Raw genomic sequence first — 16663 nt, forward strand, 5'->3', positions numbered from 1 at the left:
ATCATCTGAACTAGCTGGATTTTTAACTGATTATCACCACGGTCTGTCCATCATTTGAAAAATTAAGACTTTAGAGCCATCTTGCCCCCAAATGGCAACTTGGCATTCTGTTTTGGCGACTGTAACCTTGGTTTCAGGAGCCACTTGGCGCCTAGTTTATATACCTGAGTTTCTAACACTGTACGGCTGTAGTCCTGGCGGTTGACTGTAACAGGAGCTGCAAAAGAAAATACAAAATACTGCCTTTCCTTTTAACTAGTGGATACAGTGGTACCTCTGGTTATGAACTTAATTCGTTCCGGAGGTCCGTTCTCAACTCGAAACCGTTCTTAACCTGAGGCACTCTTTCGCTAATGGGGTCCCCCACTGCGCGCGAGCCTCTGGTATGCAACTTCCACTTGCATCCCAGGGCAAAGTTCGCAACCAGGAGCATCTACTTCCGGGTTAGCGGAGCTCGTAACCCGAAGCATGCGTAAGGAGGACGGTTCATAACCAGGGGTATTACTGTAATTATAACCCCCTTGCACCACTTCAGCATCTCAAAAGCACATTGCAAATCAAATCAGATTCAAATTGCATTGACTTAATTAACTGTTTAGGCAGATACAGATCACAAGAGGTAATTAATCAAATCGGAACCAGTGGGGCCTGAAACAAAACTTCCAGCCACCCATGCCTTTCGCCAGGGTACTTCATCCCACTCCCATCTATGTTCCTTCCTTCCATCCCCTTCCATCCCCACCCTTGCCATTGGACTGTGTTTGGGTTCTGCCCCCCCCCCAATTATTAACTTCTGCAAACCTTGGGATTTTCCTGAGCATGCTGGTAATTTTCCTGAGCTCTGCTTTCTCGTTAGTCCCGTTTGGCTACACATAGCCATCGTAACTCAACACCTGAGTTTATGGTTAATGTGCCTGGTTCCTGAATTGGTTCGCAGCCATAAATAGGTGAAGTACTGAATAGTGGACGTTTTGCTGAAATTGTGAGGTCAAACAGCACAAAAGGCGATGCTTTGAACATAGGAAGCAAACTGTCAGCCTAATAGTCTGGTAGCCTTTTTAGAAAGGCAATGCTGCCAGTAAGTTGTCAAGCCAAAAACAAAACAAAACACCCACCCCTAACTTTCTGGGGAAATGATCAAGCATTTGACTGAGGATATTCAAAAAGAAAGTGCAATAAGTTGTAAAACCTGCCTGACCTCTAGGAAAGTGGAATATCTTAGGCCTTATGTGCATGGAACTCCCATCAGCATCAATATCAGTTCTGTCTACTGGAAAGCTTTTAGGGTTGAACTCCTCCCTCCCCTCCCTCCCTCCCTCCCTCTCTGACTTTTCTCCCATTTTAGTGACTGGCAAAACATAACCCGAAAATATTTCATTCTTGATGCCGACAAGAACTGAACAAGACCTTGTAGAGTGTTGTCCAGAGTTCTTGACATGGTTTCAGTTCTTCTGCAAATGTCCTAATGCAAACACACTGAAGTAATCTGACAATAGCTATGTCTGCCCTTAGGGAAAACAAGGTCTTCATTCACATCCCTTCATGCCCCATGACGGTTCCCCATATACAAGTGTTCATATGCAAAACAGTTCTGGATTCGTTTCGGATGCTCCGAGGAAGCAATAAGAGAGGTAGTGCATGTGATTTGCACTAGATACGTTGTTGAAGTTTGATGCAGAGGAATTTGTAAAAGCTAACACCCCTATTTAATTGTTTATGAGCAATTTTCGACCTGAGCAGCGCTAGAGTGGGGGGCAGATTTCATTCAGTTTGCATAAAGGCATCTTACCAAACTGAAACTTTGCGAAACTTAGGCAAACTGAAACACAGTCATCCTTTGAAATCTCCACTTCTACTTTCTTTGCAATACAGTTCTGCAGTCAGGTAAAATGTACAAAATTTATTTACTGGGGTAAAGAAGAAGAGTTTGGATTTGATATCCCGCTTTATCTCTACCCGAAGGAGTCTCAAAGCGGCTAACATTCCCTTCCTCCCCCACAACAAACACTCTGTGAGGTGAGTGGGGCTGAGAGACTTCAGAGAAGTGCGACTAGCCCAAGGTCACCCAGCAGCTGCATGTGGAGAAGCGGGGAACCGAACCCAGTTCACCAGATTACGAGTCTACCGCTCTTAACCACTATACCACACTTGCTTACATTAGTGCAAAGAGCGTACAAAAGGCACTATATTGGGTGAAATTGCTTGCAGGAACGCATATATTAGGCAAACTTGCATACAAAATGCGTATAGCAGGAGAAATTTGCACTAAAATTATGAGGTGGACAAAAAATGAGAACTAATGTTGAATTGTAGAAACCTGAATTTAATATTGGAAAAAAAGAAAGAGAAATGGAGAGAAACCAAAATGGACAGATTTTTCCATCTTCAGGAAGGTCCTCAGGTCAAAAATGTGAGTAGCCACTGCCGCCCCCTACCTGCTCTTCCCCCACCCCCACCCAAGTCCCCAAAGTTTACCTGGAGCAGGATAGAGAAAGATAGTGGCAGTGACCACACAGCAGACCCCTGTTGACATCGCTTCCCACATGGGTTGGGTGATACGTCGTGCAAAACCGGTTTGAAGCCCATATAGTGATAAAAGTTTCATAATTTTTGACCTGGCAATATATCTTGGATCGTGGTGTGTGTGTGTGTGTGCGCGCATGTGCTATGCAAAAGTCTCAATGTGGGAAAAGCCTTGAAGCCAGCCATTGCCTCTCTCCATTCCTGCAGCCCCTGTTACCTGCCAGCTCTTCTCGCCCCTGCCTCTGGCAGGGTGCATCAAATCACAAGAGCAGGCGCCAGCAGAAATCACGATGCAGGAGAAATCGTGAAGCCAGCCAAAGCCTCTACATAGCTCCACCCTTTTTTCAGACATCGTGATATAATGGTATATTGCAATGTTTTGTTGTTTAGTCGTTTAGTCATGTCCGACTCTTTGTGACCCTATGGACCAGAGCACACCAGGCACTCCTGTCTCCCACTGCCTCGCACAGTTTGGTCAAATTCATGTTAGTAGCTTCGAGAACACTGTCCAACCATCTCGTCCTCTGTCATCCCCTTCTCCTTGTTGTGTGTGAGTTTTAAGCACAAAAAATTGATTTGTGCTTCTTTTTTGTAAACTGCAAGGAAGTTTTAAAGCTATTGTCTTTACGCTAGCAGTGATGCAGCTGGATGAGAGAGAGAGAGAGAGAGAATGAAAGATCCAGGTAAATAGATAAAAATGTGATTATTATTTTTCTTTCTGGTAAATTAAATGTGTTTTGAGTTTTAGAAATCCATTTTCTGAGCAATTTCCTAAAGCAGTTACAGGTCAATAAGCAGCAGAGTTTTCTTTCCAGTTGTCTTATAGAGAAGGAGTCTCCCTCTCTATCAGATCTCTTCTATATGGAAAAACAACATTTGAAATTATTTGAGCAGCTATCTCACAAATCAACTCGTTTTTTAAAAGGTTTCAAGAGGATCCTCTGGACGCTTTCCTCAAACCAGTCAAGTGTTTATGGCTGAAAGCCGATGCCCTAATGAGTATCATAAGGGAACGGAACAATATTGCATTCCGTCGTGGGCAGAAAAGGCTTAGTGTGTTAGTGCTGTTTCTTCTACCTCTGTGGTCTCACCTGAGCCCCTTCTCCAGAATTTTGGAGATTTTGCTTGGTGATACCGCATTTGATGAGAATAAGTTGCAAGCTCTGGTATTTCTTTCTGTTGAATGATGTGGCACCAGGCTAAGATGGATTTTATCTGTCTAATGACCCATAAGTCCTTTTTTATTTCCTGAGATCTGTCTTGCTGGTTTTAGAATTTAATGACTTCATTCCCCCCCCCCCAACTTTGGAATGTGCTGGCTTTTTAACTCTTTGGAAGTACCAGCAGGTTTCCAAAACGTACATCGCTGCTTGTGAATTGGCGGCGTGCTTGCGATCCCACGAGACCTTCTGTAGGGGAGAGGAGAGTGTCTGAGGCAGGGAACTCCTGGCATTAAACACCTTTATTCCCCATTTCTCAGCACATGTGCTGGGGTATGCATTGCAAGTCAGGGAGAGGCTAAAGGATAAAGGATAGAGAAACAAGCCCCCACTCTTCTCCAGACCATTGCAGTCATTTGCAGTGGCTGCATTGCACATAACTCTCTGGCGGGCTGGTGCAAGAAACAGAAGCACTCCATACAGCAACCTTTTGTGGGGAGGGGAGAGGGGAGGTCCCACTTGCCACCCAGAGCTGGTGGGCTGCCTACAGTTTTCAGGTTCACAGATAGTATAGCTCTGCCATATATATTTGTGCCACAGATGTTTCCAATCAAATAGGATGTGCAGGTTTTTGAGTTGCTGCAAATGGTTGGACTGCAGCTGGACTACTACAATGCGTTCTACGTGGGGCTACCTTTGAAGGTGACCCGGAAGCAATTAATCTAGAATGCGGCAGCTAGACTGGTGACTGGGAGTGGCTGCCGAGACCATATAGCACCAGCCCTGAAAAACCTACATTGCCTCCCTGTATGTTTCCGAGCACAATTCAAAGTGTTGGTGCTGACCTTGAAAGCCCTCAACAGCCTCGGCCCAGTATCCCTGAAGGAGCATCTCCACCACCATCGTTCAGCCTGGACACTGAGGTCCAGTGCCGAGGGCCTTCTAACAGTTCCCTCATTACAAGAAGTAAGGTTACAGGGAACCAGGCAGAGGGCCTTCTCGGTAGTGGCGCCTGCCCTGTGGAACACCCTCCCACCAGATGTCAACAAAATAAACAACTACCTGACTTTTAGAAGACATCTGAAGGCAGCCCTGTTTAGGGAAGTTTTTAATGTTTGATGTTTTATTGTGTATTTAATATCTTGTTGGAAGCCGCCCAGAGTAGCAAGGGAAACCCAGACAGGTGGGTGGGGTATAAGTAATAAATTATTATTATTATTATTATTATTATTATTATTATTATTATTATTATTATATAGCAGCGCATCTGCACTGCATGTAGAAGGCCTTAGGTCCAGTTTCTGGCATTTCCTTGGAAAGTTGCCCAAATACCGTGGAAAGTTGCTGCTATTCAGTGTAGAAAATACTAAGCTGGGTAGCTCAATGGTCTGCATAAGACAGCTTCTGGTGTTGGAACACTGACTACATGTGCCAGTACATTTCTTTGTTTAACTCAATTTTATACAGTACTGAGATTATCTCTATCTATCTATCTATCTATCTATCTATCTATCTATCTAATCATCTATCTATCTATATAAAATCTCAGCACAGGTCACAACCTAACTTGAAGTATCAGGTGGAACATTGCAAAATACCAAAATAAAACATTACAGATGAAGGTCAAATGCAAAATATGCATTGTTCACCATCTCAGCAAGCCTGTCAGGTAGTTTAGGCTGAGAGATAGTGACTAGCTCTCTCCTCACCTGAGTGGCGATTTGTACCTGGGTCTTCCCAGGCCTGTTCCTACACTCAGACCCACAGACAGCAGCTCTATGAACAGGGGTGAGGTTGAGCTGCAAGAGGCTCTCCATCTTGTTCTGCGCTTAGAGTCTTGAGCGTCGGACAGATTCAAGGTTATCAATGACTACTAGGCATGATGGCTATATTCTACCTCCATAGTCAGAGGCAGTAGTGCTTCTGAATACCAGTTTCTGGAAGCAGTGGGAGGGGAAGGTGCTCTTGTGAATGGGTCCTGCCTGAGAGTTCCCCACAGGCTTCTGGGCTGCCGCTCTGAGAACAGGATGTTGGGCTAGATGGGACGATCTGATCCGGTAGGTTATTCTTATGTACTTATGAGGTTTATGCAGTGCTATTTTTCTAAAAATAAAATAAAAATAGCACTGCATTTTTTAGAATCCCTCCCTTGTTCTCTTATAATGGCAGTGGCACCCATCTGAGTTCCAGAGAGTTCTGGCTGAAAAATGCCTTTGGTTTATTTGTGAGAATGGGAGATGGATGGTGTCAGGGGCTGGGCAGAGGAGGAATGGTGGAGACTGCCTCCTCAGCTTGACCCTTCCAGGGAGGAGGAAGACAGTTCAGAATTACAACAGGGGGTTGAAGGAGATCACAGCTCAGAGGCAGATGAGGGGGAAAGTTGGGAAATAATGGGAGAGGAGGAGGAGGGAGAGGAAGCACTGGGGGGGGGGTGACAACTGATTGACACAGTGTCTTTAGAAAGCATTCCAGACCCACCCCCTCCTAGAACCTAGTGAGCCTTGAAAGTAGGAGGGGGAAAAGCACAAAGACAGAGGGCACTTATCAGCACCTGTAGAGGAGATGACGAGATTGGCGAATGAGAAAGTGGAAGAGACGGGGAAGGTGCTGGAGATTCACTCAGGACAACTCCATTATCCAAGAGGCTGGGTTCTATAGCCTCTCTCTGTAAATACTGAATAAAAAGTGGACGGTAAGAAACATCTCCTTGTTTTTGCACATTCCTGGGGAACCAGCCGTGGGAGTCGCTGAAAGATGGGACGAGAGAGAAAGGGTGCCTCTCGTATCCTCTTCTCACTTTGGCTTCACTTGCTACCTTCGGCATGTGGCCCCCAACTGTTTCCCCACAAAGGAACTTGGCCCTTGAGTCCAAAAGATTGCTTACTGCACTCTTAACCTATTCTAATTGCGTTACTAATAGCCTTTTGGTGGGTTTCTATTTCATGATTCAGTGGTCTTGTAAAGATTTCCAGATGAACATAAATAATCACGGGTAAATTATAACTCCACCTGATATGCAGTAATGAGATTACCACGCCCAGCATGACTGTTCCAGCAGCTGTAACCCAACGTGTTGATTGTGGACGCACACTCATAGGAATGAATTGCTGAAACAACAGTACTTCTAAACCGTTAGGTATATGGTGATTTTGTTTTATTTTCAATAGTCCTTTACTTTCAATGATGTCTACATGAAGATTGTATCATATCATTTCACCTCCCATTCACACAGTAGACATAACTAGCTGCTCACTTGGTAACAGGGTCAATCCCCACTAGGCAGAGGGGCATATGAGATGTGACCCACGGCTAATTTAATGTATTGTACTGAGTTTATGAGGGTTTATTTCAGGCATCCCCAAGCTTCGGCCCTCCAGATGGTATGGACTACAATTCTCATCATCCCTGACCACTGGTCCTGTTAGCTAGGGATCATGGGAGTTGTAGGCCAAAACATCTGGAGGGCCGCAGTTTGGGGATGCTTGGTTTATATGCTGGTATGCATTTCGGTTCGTACCCTTCACTGAATCCATTGGGATGAAGGGCAGGCTAAAAGTCGCCTTAAGAAACCAAACAATAAATGGTGGATGTTTTATAACCCAAATCCTCCTTTGCAGCGGATGAGGGATGGAGAAAATGGGCAATGATCCCCCCTTTTGTGTCACGCAAAACCCGCAGCTCTCTCAATGTGCAGGACCAGCCATGCCCATACTAAATATATCGGGGCATTATTAAATGCAGGACTTGGTTGCATCTGCTTCCCTTGAAAAAATATTGCAGGAATTTAGAATGTGCTTCCTTTGCTATACATACATAGCAGCATAGTCTTATTGATTTAATAGAAATGTGTGGCTTAACGGCCCCCTGTGCACCATTTTGCAAGAATATAAGGGGTTTTGTTTCAGTAAGTGTATGGATTGTACACTTGATGACTAGAGACCTTTTTAAAGCTGCAGGCTTGGTGGCAGATTGTGGTTCATGCTGAGCTCCCATTGTGCTTATTAATGCCCCCCCCCAAGAAAAGCGTAAGAGGAGCATAAGAAGCCCAGAAGAGCTGTTTGAATCGAACCAAATCTCCATGTAGCCCTGCAAGCAACAGTCGTCAGTTAGATGCACTTCAAACGTGTCAAGCATTTGGATGATAATAATGGGGGGAAACATGTCAATTTGGGGGGTGCCTGTACTTCTATCAATTCCCTCTGCATCAGGCATAATTTCATTTATTATTATTATTATTTCAGTAGCTTCAGTTTGTCTGATAACTCCACCCCAACATCACTCTTGCAATCAGTGTGTATTGCCCGTTTCTTGAAGGCAACCAGTATTTATTTTGTGGTAACGTAAAAGAGAGAGAGAGAGGCTATGTCTATATTTGGAAGAGCTGTAACTACTGGCATAAAGAATTGGCTGATTTGTGGATGGTGGTATTTTGGGTCACAGATCAGCAGCAGTGGTTTGCCGCTCAGCCTAGGGCTTAAATACTTAACCAGTTGAATGGGGGTAAAGATAAGGGTATTGAATACAGTAATTGCCAAGCGTTTAAAGCATTACTCTGTTGAAACTATGCAAGATAGATTTACCTAAGGATCTACCTGATCATAAAGGGGCTTGTATTGAAACAGCTGCAAAAAGGGAGGGGGGAGAGTCAATTCTAGCAGGGGGTTTCAAGGCAAACGCCTTCCTGAACCTGGAGCAAGGCATGCTTCTATTGCCTATCAGCTGACGGATGGAGGGAATGCACCACCAACAGCACATAGGATGCCAGGTGTGGCGCAAGAGAGGAAGGTTTGCCAGGAACAGTCTTATGCGCCACATCAGGACCCTTGGCAGGCTAAAGTTGGCTCATGGGCCAGAGCCCCACCCCACCCCGGCTCTGCATTAGCAGAAGGTTGGTCAAGATGATATTAGCATTCTACTGACCACATTGTCACCTCCTGCTGTAAGGTGGCGAGAATAGCCTGCTAGGGACTATTCACTAGTCTCTCAGTGTCCACCTCTGCAGATTCCAAATGTTGTATTGTAACTATTGTAACATGGCTAACCTGTAAATATTTCCCCACCTAAAACTGCATCATGGCCTGATCCTCCAAGTCTTTGCACCAGGGTTTCCCAAACTTGGGTCTCTACCGGTAGGTGTTCTTGGACTACAATTCCCATTATCCCTAGCTAACTGGACCAGTGGTCAGGGATGATGGGATTTGTAGTCCAAAAAACAGCTGGATACCCAAGTTTGGGAAACCCTGTTTTTACACTGTGTCCCAGATATGCTTTCCATTTAAGAATTATTTTTTTTAATGTTTGGCATTCTTGATAATCTGACCCATCCATATACAGTATGTTGTTTCTTAATGATACATACTTAGAAGGGGGGGAATCAGTAAAAAATATATCATAGTGGATAGTTTTCCATTAGAGAATAGTTTTGCTTCCCACATCTCTAGGTCTGATTGACCCCATTTCCCACTGAAATTAAACAAAAATAAAACAAAAGAGGGAGTGGTTTTTGCAACACAATGGAAGAATTGATGCCTTTATTGGAGGAGTTTATGAACTGGCGCAGGTTAGGGGAAATACTTTTATACACCTTTGAGATTTGTTTATGATCCCCCTCAAGGATAAAATGGGTTTAAAAGATCAGATCCTTACAGTGCCAAATTATGCATGATCCTCTAGGCTTCTATGGCAAATCTTAAGGACATGCAGCCGTTAATCAGACCTGGCTTGAGGCTATACGGTCTGGAGAGTTAAGGTGTGATGGGGTCTGGAATCTAGAAACATGGACCACAGGTCAAGAATTTAAGCTTGTTTAAATCCCAGTGAATCACATAAACTGCACATGAGCACTTAATTTCTCACTTATGTGGTTTATTGGATTAAATCTAATGGATCTCATTTTAAAATGGAATACTGACAAAAGTCTACAATTTAAAGGGTTCCTTTAGGCCCTTTTTAGCTAGGGCATGTGTTTTCACAATGAGCCTTCTGAAACCCCAACTCTTCCCCCCCTCCCAACACCACCGCCTGCATTGCAAATGTTTTTCAAACTCAAAATGTGGCATATCCTACAGTAAGATAATTATTTATTTGAAGGATAAGTTTAAATGTGCACACAAAGCCTGACTCTCATTGTGCACACAAAGCCTGACTCTAGGGTGTTTTGAGTGACACCCATAAATTCTGTTTCTCTTTCATAAGAACTGAAGAGCACCTGAGAGCTCATTGGCTGGATTCAAATGTAATGCTTAACCATGGTTTATTGCTACACAGATAAGCTACAGTGAGCCTTGCAATTGTATGTTTCTTCACTCCTCCTGCTCCTTGGTGTGGCCTTAAGGAAGAGTTCAGAAGTGTTCATTTCCATGTTGGATTAACCAAAGCTTGTTCAGATGTCCTAATCCAAACAAATTATTTTCTGATTAATTTTAACTATGATTTTGTCCCGGCTCCTGCCCCAGTCCCTCCAGCAGAGGCTCTGACTTGAGTTTAGGAGAAATACCTTTATTACAAAGCAAGTATAGCAATAGGTGAAAGCTAACTCAGAGCTTCTTCAAGTGGGATGGAGAGGTTAACTGAGCTAGGAGCAAGAGCAGAATTCCAAAGTCCAAGATCAAAACTGGACAAGAGTGGCAAAGTTATCCTAGCAGATTGAACAACCACCCAGCAACCTTTATAGCCTCGATTGCGAGAATTAGCCTTATAAGAATGTCTAGCCTGGTGCACTTCATTGGTGTGTGTGTGTGCATCTGTTGCCAATGGCAGAGGTGTTGCCTGGCCTTGGGAAACAACGCCAGACCCATCTCCTCTTAATCCTGTTCAGCCACCCCAGGCTTAGGCTCGGAGCTCTTCCCAGGCTCCAACAACATTCCTTCCTCCATAGGGAGAGAAGAAGCATCTGGGGGTCTGGTTCCAGCATTACCGCCTGCCCAGGAAGGTCTTCCTCAGACAGGCTTTGCTCAGCCTCCCCTCCTTCTTCCTCTTTCAATGCCTCCAGAGTCTGCCATCCCAGCTCTACGCCCCGAGAAAGTGACAGACTTGTGAAAGGTTTGTTGAAAGAAGCCAAAATTCAAACCATGGGTTGTGAAGCTGGCTTGTTTCTGCAAGCTGCAGTTGAAATTCACCATGGTTTAAGGTTCAGACACCACACTCAACTATAGCTGATCCCTAATGCAGCTCCTTTCAGCTGCACCATAAAGGAGGCGTGAAGCACGTGAGCCTGAGGCTCTTCCTTGTAACGCCGGGGGGGGGGGGGGAGCTTGGAGAGTGGAGACAGCAATCATAGTCCCAGTTATCCTTCCATGCATTTGTGGGACATGGGGAAAGTGGTATCGAGTCACTTGAGACAAGCTGAGTTTCGCTGGAGATCATAGGGATAATAAATGCTGGCCCACTGTAAGCATTAAACCAAATGCTGGAGCATTGTAAGCACTACTAAGATTATTTATATAAACTTAAGCATGGCGCTGTGGGTTAAACCACAGAGTCTAGGGCTTGCTGATCAGAAGGTCGGCGGTTCAAATCCCTGCAACAGAGTGAGCTCCCGTTGCTCGGTCCCAGCTCCTGCCCACCTAGCAGTTCGAAAGCACATCAAAGTGCAAGTAGATAAATAGGGACCACTCCGGCGGTAAGGTAAATGGCGTTTCCGTGCACTGCTTTGGTTCGCCAGAAGCAGCTTTGTCATGCTGGCCACATGACCCGGAAGCTGTCTGCGGACAAACGCTGGCTCCCTTGGCCTATAGAGTGAGATGAGCACCGCAACCCCAGAGTCTGACACGACTGAACCTGATGGTCAGGGGCCCCTTTACCTTTTTAAGCATGCTTGAACAAACAGTATAAAAATCCTACGTATGTAATGTTGCTGTTCAGTACTGTATTAACATTTAGAAAAGAGGATTAGCTTACTATATATCAGTTTTGTTTTAAACCCATCTTTAAATGGAAGTAACGATCTTCTGTAACAAATTGCAGGTATTTAGAGGGAGGTTCTCATTTGCAGTTCTCTAGTCTGTAAAGGCTTTGGTTTTAGTGCCGGGTAGTTGAGTTGTTTCCTGCAAATCTTACTGTTTATTAAAGCCATGATCTGCTGCAGGAAATGAGGTGTGGGCAAAATCCAGCTAAACTTCTTTTGCAAATGAAATCTTGTGTGGCACCGCTGTTTTTAAACCCTTTCCAGCTATGAGGGAATAAAACCAGAACAATAAGATGAAAATTGAATGACTGGTGTACTTCATTAATTAACAGAAAATAATTTTCCAGCAGCTGGACAGATTTACAAGTCCACATGTGGCTTAATAACAGTGTGTTTCAGAAAGCAGAACCTGGAACAATGTGCTTAATAACGTGTTTATGTTCTTGTTGTTTTAAGTAACTTATTTTTGAGGCATGCTTTGTCAACTTCTTCTCCTTCCTCCTCCTCTTATGTTTCCTTTGCAAGATTTAATTTCTGAAACTGTTCCTTTAATTTTCCTAGGGGAGGAAACCGTGATTGCTGTGCCACATGGGAGCCACAGTGCAAGAATTACTGTGAAAGGACCAGCACACCTTGGTATGAACCCCTTTACACATTACTAACACAGAGGAGCTTGGACAAAAGTATTCCATTTGGGAATTTTCAAGGTTATTAGAGCTATAGATGTACAGTGGAACCTCGGTTTATGAACACCTCGGTTTATGAATTTTCGGTTTATGAACGCTGTGGACCCATCTGGAACGGATTAATTCATTTTCCATTACTTTCAATGGGAAAGTTTGCTTCAGTTTATGAACGCTTCAGTTTATGAACAGACTTCCGGAACCAATTACACCCATGCTTCAGTTTATGAACGCTTCAGTTTAAGTACTCCGTGGACCCGTCTGGAACGGATTAATCCACTTTCCATTACTTTCAATGGGAAAGTTTGCTTCAGTTTATGAACACTTACTCCGCGGACCGTCTGGAACGGATTAATTCACTTTCCATTACTTTCAATGGGAAAGTTCGCTTCAGTTTATGAACGCTTCAGTTTATGAACAGACTTCCGGAACCAATTGTGTTCATAAACCGAGGTACCACTGTACAGTGGTACCTCGCAAGACGAATGCCCTGCAAGATGAATTTTTTGCAAGACAAATGCATTTTGCGATCTAATGGTGATCCGATGATGACTCACAAGACGTATTCGTTTTGCGAAAAATTCATCTTGCGAATCGCAGTTTCCCATAGGAATGCATTGAAATTTAATTAATGCGTTCCTATGGGCAAAAAATAAAATAGAAAATTCAATGCATTCCTATGGGAAACTGATTCACAAGATGAATTGTTCCTATGGGCAAAAAAATAAAATAAAAAATTCAATGCATTCCTATGGGAAGCTGTGATTCACAAGACGAATTTTTCCTATGGGCAAAAAATAAAATAAAAAATTCAATGCATTCCTATGGGAAACTGTGATTCACAAGACGAATTTTTCGCAAAACGAATTGACTCGTGGAACGAATTAAATTCGTCTTGCGAGGCACCACTGTAGTTGAAATATCTTACTTCTCCTGCCTAGGCCTGATCCTGAAGCCCTATGGGTGTGCTCAGCTTCTCATAATAATAATAATAATTTTTTATTTATACCCCACCCTCCCCAGTCAAAACCGGACTCAGGGTGGCTAACACTAATAAAATTACAATAAGACATAAAAGAAAAGGAAACAATTAATTAAAATACAGATTAAAATACAATATTAAAATTTAAAATGCAGCCTCATTTTCAGTAGTCCATAAATCAAAACCACGAAGGAGGAAAACACAGGGGTCAGACTGAATCCAACCCAGCATGTGATTTCCATCATCTGATGGAGAGAGGGAGGCAGTGCTTGGTGGCTGTGTCCCCTCCATTGCATCCACATCGCTTAGGACCACCACTCTGTATACTAGGGGTGAGGAACCTCTGTCCTCCCAGATGTTGCTGAAGTCCTATTACATTAAGCAAGCATAGCTAATGGCCATGGATGGTGGGAGCTGTAGTTCAGCAACTTCTGGTGGGCTGAAGGTGTTCCATACCTGCTCCATACATTGTGTGGGAGTGGGGGTAGGTCTGAGCCTGTTCTACATGTATAGGCTCTCTCCCCAGTTACGAACTGTGAGCTACCATAATAAAAAACTATGGTGCAAGTAGGAACAGGGGAGAAATCTAGTAGGACGTGAATGTGAATCTACTTAATTTGCACTTTCTGAAACAGCGTGAGAGCCAAAACATAGCTGTCCTTAAAAAAAAATCACACTTGTCTGAATTTTGTGGTGGTGTGTTTCACCACTGAAAGAATTTGTACAAAACTGCAGAGATATTAGTGAAAGTTAACATATAAAAAGTGTTGTAGTGGGCAAAATTGCTTGCCAAAATTTGAATTGGGCAAAAAGTGCATACACAAATGTGTATTTTTTTAATTTAAAAAAGTACACTAAATTACTGATAAATTTTCACAAGGCATGGGGGTTCAAAACAACAACTTGCCAACTGACGCAAAAATGTGAAGAACTGAATTTAAGGTTGCAAAAATGAGAGATTGAAAGAGATTGAAATTGAAAGAGGAGGCTAAAACCTGCTGGAGAGACTCTCCACTTCAGATCTCCCCCCTCCAGCAAGCTACTAGGCCAAGTTTAAGATGTTGCTGTTGGCGTGTAATTCCCTGAACAATTTGGGACCAGGTTACCTCTGAGAATTATTTATCTTGTATTCACCTACCCAGACTCTTGGGTTTTTGAGGGAGACACCCTTAGCATAGCTGCCAAGTTATCCCTTTTTTAAAGGGATTTTCCCTTATGCTGAATAGGCTTCCTCGCGAGAAAAGGGAAAACTTGGCAGCTATGACCCTTAGTAGTGTTGTATTCTCCCAGGGTTCATCAAACATCCAGGAGGACTCCAGTGGCTTTCCCTGAACAGTGATCCAGCTATTTTGATGTGTTAATCTGGCCTACTGATTTGTGATATATTTCCTACGTGTCTTACGAATGTAAATTTATTCTTGACTAGCAGCATCATACCTGGCACTGCTCAGGAATTCTAAATATATATATATATCAAAAATCAAAAATGGTTTTATCCAAACGTAAACTAAAACATGCTCTTTGATCTGAGGAACCATCGTGCAAAGTTTGGTTGCAGTATTTTAAGAGGCGTCCAAATGCATAATAAACAGACAACTATGCTTCATGTAAACAAGTGCTTTGTTTATCTGTCCTGAAGCTTCCAACATTCTGCTTTGTTGGGTATTCACAAGTTCTAGTTGTTTTGATTTGCTCAGCTGTTGGGGCGGGTCTTTTGTGTACAAATGCGGAGGTTGGAAGCTGTTTGGGTTGCAGAGAGTGTTGTTGTTTTCATCTTGTTGTCCTTTAAATGCTTGGCTTCCACAAATAATCAGATAAGGCAACTCATTATTGTCACTTTCCCTTCATTTGGCATTTGAAATGGTTTATTTTGGGGGGGAAAGGAGTTGAAGTGAAGGGGGAAGGGTGTTGGAATATATTATAGGCTTTCCAGAAGCTGTTTTGCTAAGAGCTTCAGAATCCAAAATAAGCCAGAGTCCTCTGAAAATAATCCCCCTGCTGTAGAAACAACAAAACCAGAAGCTAATATTTTTACAAGTGGCTAATGCTAGATAACCAAGTTCATGAACTTACAACCGAGTCTAGCTGGAAGGGAAGTGAAAGATGCTAAATTCCTGACTTTTTAAATGACAGAACCTTGCTTTTTAAACATTTAGCCATACATGTGAATTCTGTTTTTATTCTTTACGGATATTAACAGGAAAACATGTGGCTTACAGTTTGAGGGGATTAAAATAGGTGTGCGTTTAACGGAGACTCATGTTCCCTATCTGGGAATTATGCGCACAATGGTGGTGGTGGAAAAAGTTCATGAATTCCAGCAGGTAGGTTTTCTGGCAGGAGAAGCTACTCTCAAATCCACTGACGTCCAAACACGACATGACATTTATGCTTAAATCAGAGACACATATGCTCTACCTATTCTTCTTGTGTCCAAATGGAAATAATCACTTTGCCGGAGTAGCCCCCTTAGATTTTATATATCTGAGCTGCTCACACTCACATTTATTCCTTTTTATAAATAATGTTTATTGGTTTGTCATGAACACATGCACAAACTGACATATAGCCATGCAGTTACAGAGATGCAGTTACGTATAGCCAAGATTTCAAGATGAATCTATATAGCCCAACCACATTGAATTATTGGGGGGGGGGGCTTAAATGACTCTCCCTATTTTTATAATCATAATTATAATTTCCTTAAACCTGTTTTCCTTTAAACTGCAAAAGTTGGCTTTTAAAGAAGCCTAGGCTACTAAGGGTGTGGGGATGCGGGTGGTGCTGTGGACTGAACCACTGAACCACTGAGCCTAGGACTTGCCGAGCAGAAGGTCGGCGGTTCGAATCCCCTCGAGAGGGTGAGCTCCTGTTGCTCGGTCCCAGCTCCAGCCAACCTAGCAGTTCGAAAGCACGTCAAAGTGCAAGTAGATGAATAGGTACCGCTCCAGCGGGAAGGTAAACGGCATTTCCATGCACTGCTCTGGTTTGCCAGAAGCGGCTTAGTCATGCTGGCCACATGACCCGGAAGCTGTACGCCAACTCTCTCGGCCAGTAAAGTGAGATGAGCGCCGCAACCTCAGAGTCATCCGCGACTGGACCCAATGGTCAGGGGTCCCTTTACTAAGGGTGTGAGACAGGATCTTGATAACCCCTCACCCCTTGACCTTAGGTTCACTACATCACAATTTGGAATTTTCCTTTTTTTATTTTTACTCATTGAATTTTTATTGATTTTCCACATTTTTACCAGATTAAACTTTACACAGTTAAACAAAACAATAGACAGCTGTCCCCAGCTCTGACTTCCCCCCCAGTGGGTAAATTGGTCCTGTCTTCTCGCGTTGTTATATTGTCACTTAAAATCATAACCGCCAACGTTTTCATACCTTTGTAATTCATCTTAGCA

General features: G+C 43.4%; 1 protein-coding gene across 2 annotated transcripts in view; it reads left to right on the top strand.

The window, feature by feature from the left end:
- ADAMTSL3 (ADAMTS like 3) overlaps positions 1 to 16663 on the top strand; it is a 266235-nt gene that overhangs the window by 152992 nt on the left and 96580 nt on the right. For both annotated transcript variants that reach the window (XM_060282650.2, XM_060282648.2), the window contains exon 8: positions 12151 to 12225. In XM_060282650.2, coding sequence (XP_060138633.2) covers positions 12151 to 12225 — 75 coding nt within the window. The remainder of the gene's footprint in view (positions 1 to 12150; positions 12226 to 16663) is intronic.

Source organism: Zootoca vivipara, chromosome 13, assembly GCF_965207765.1.
Source record: "Zootoca vivipara chromosome 13, rZooViv2.hap1.1, whole genome shotgun sequence".
Lineage (NCBI taxonomy): Eukaryota > Metazoa > Chordata > Lepidosauria > Squamata > Lacertidae > Zootoca > Zootoca vivipara.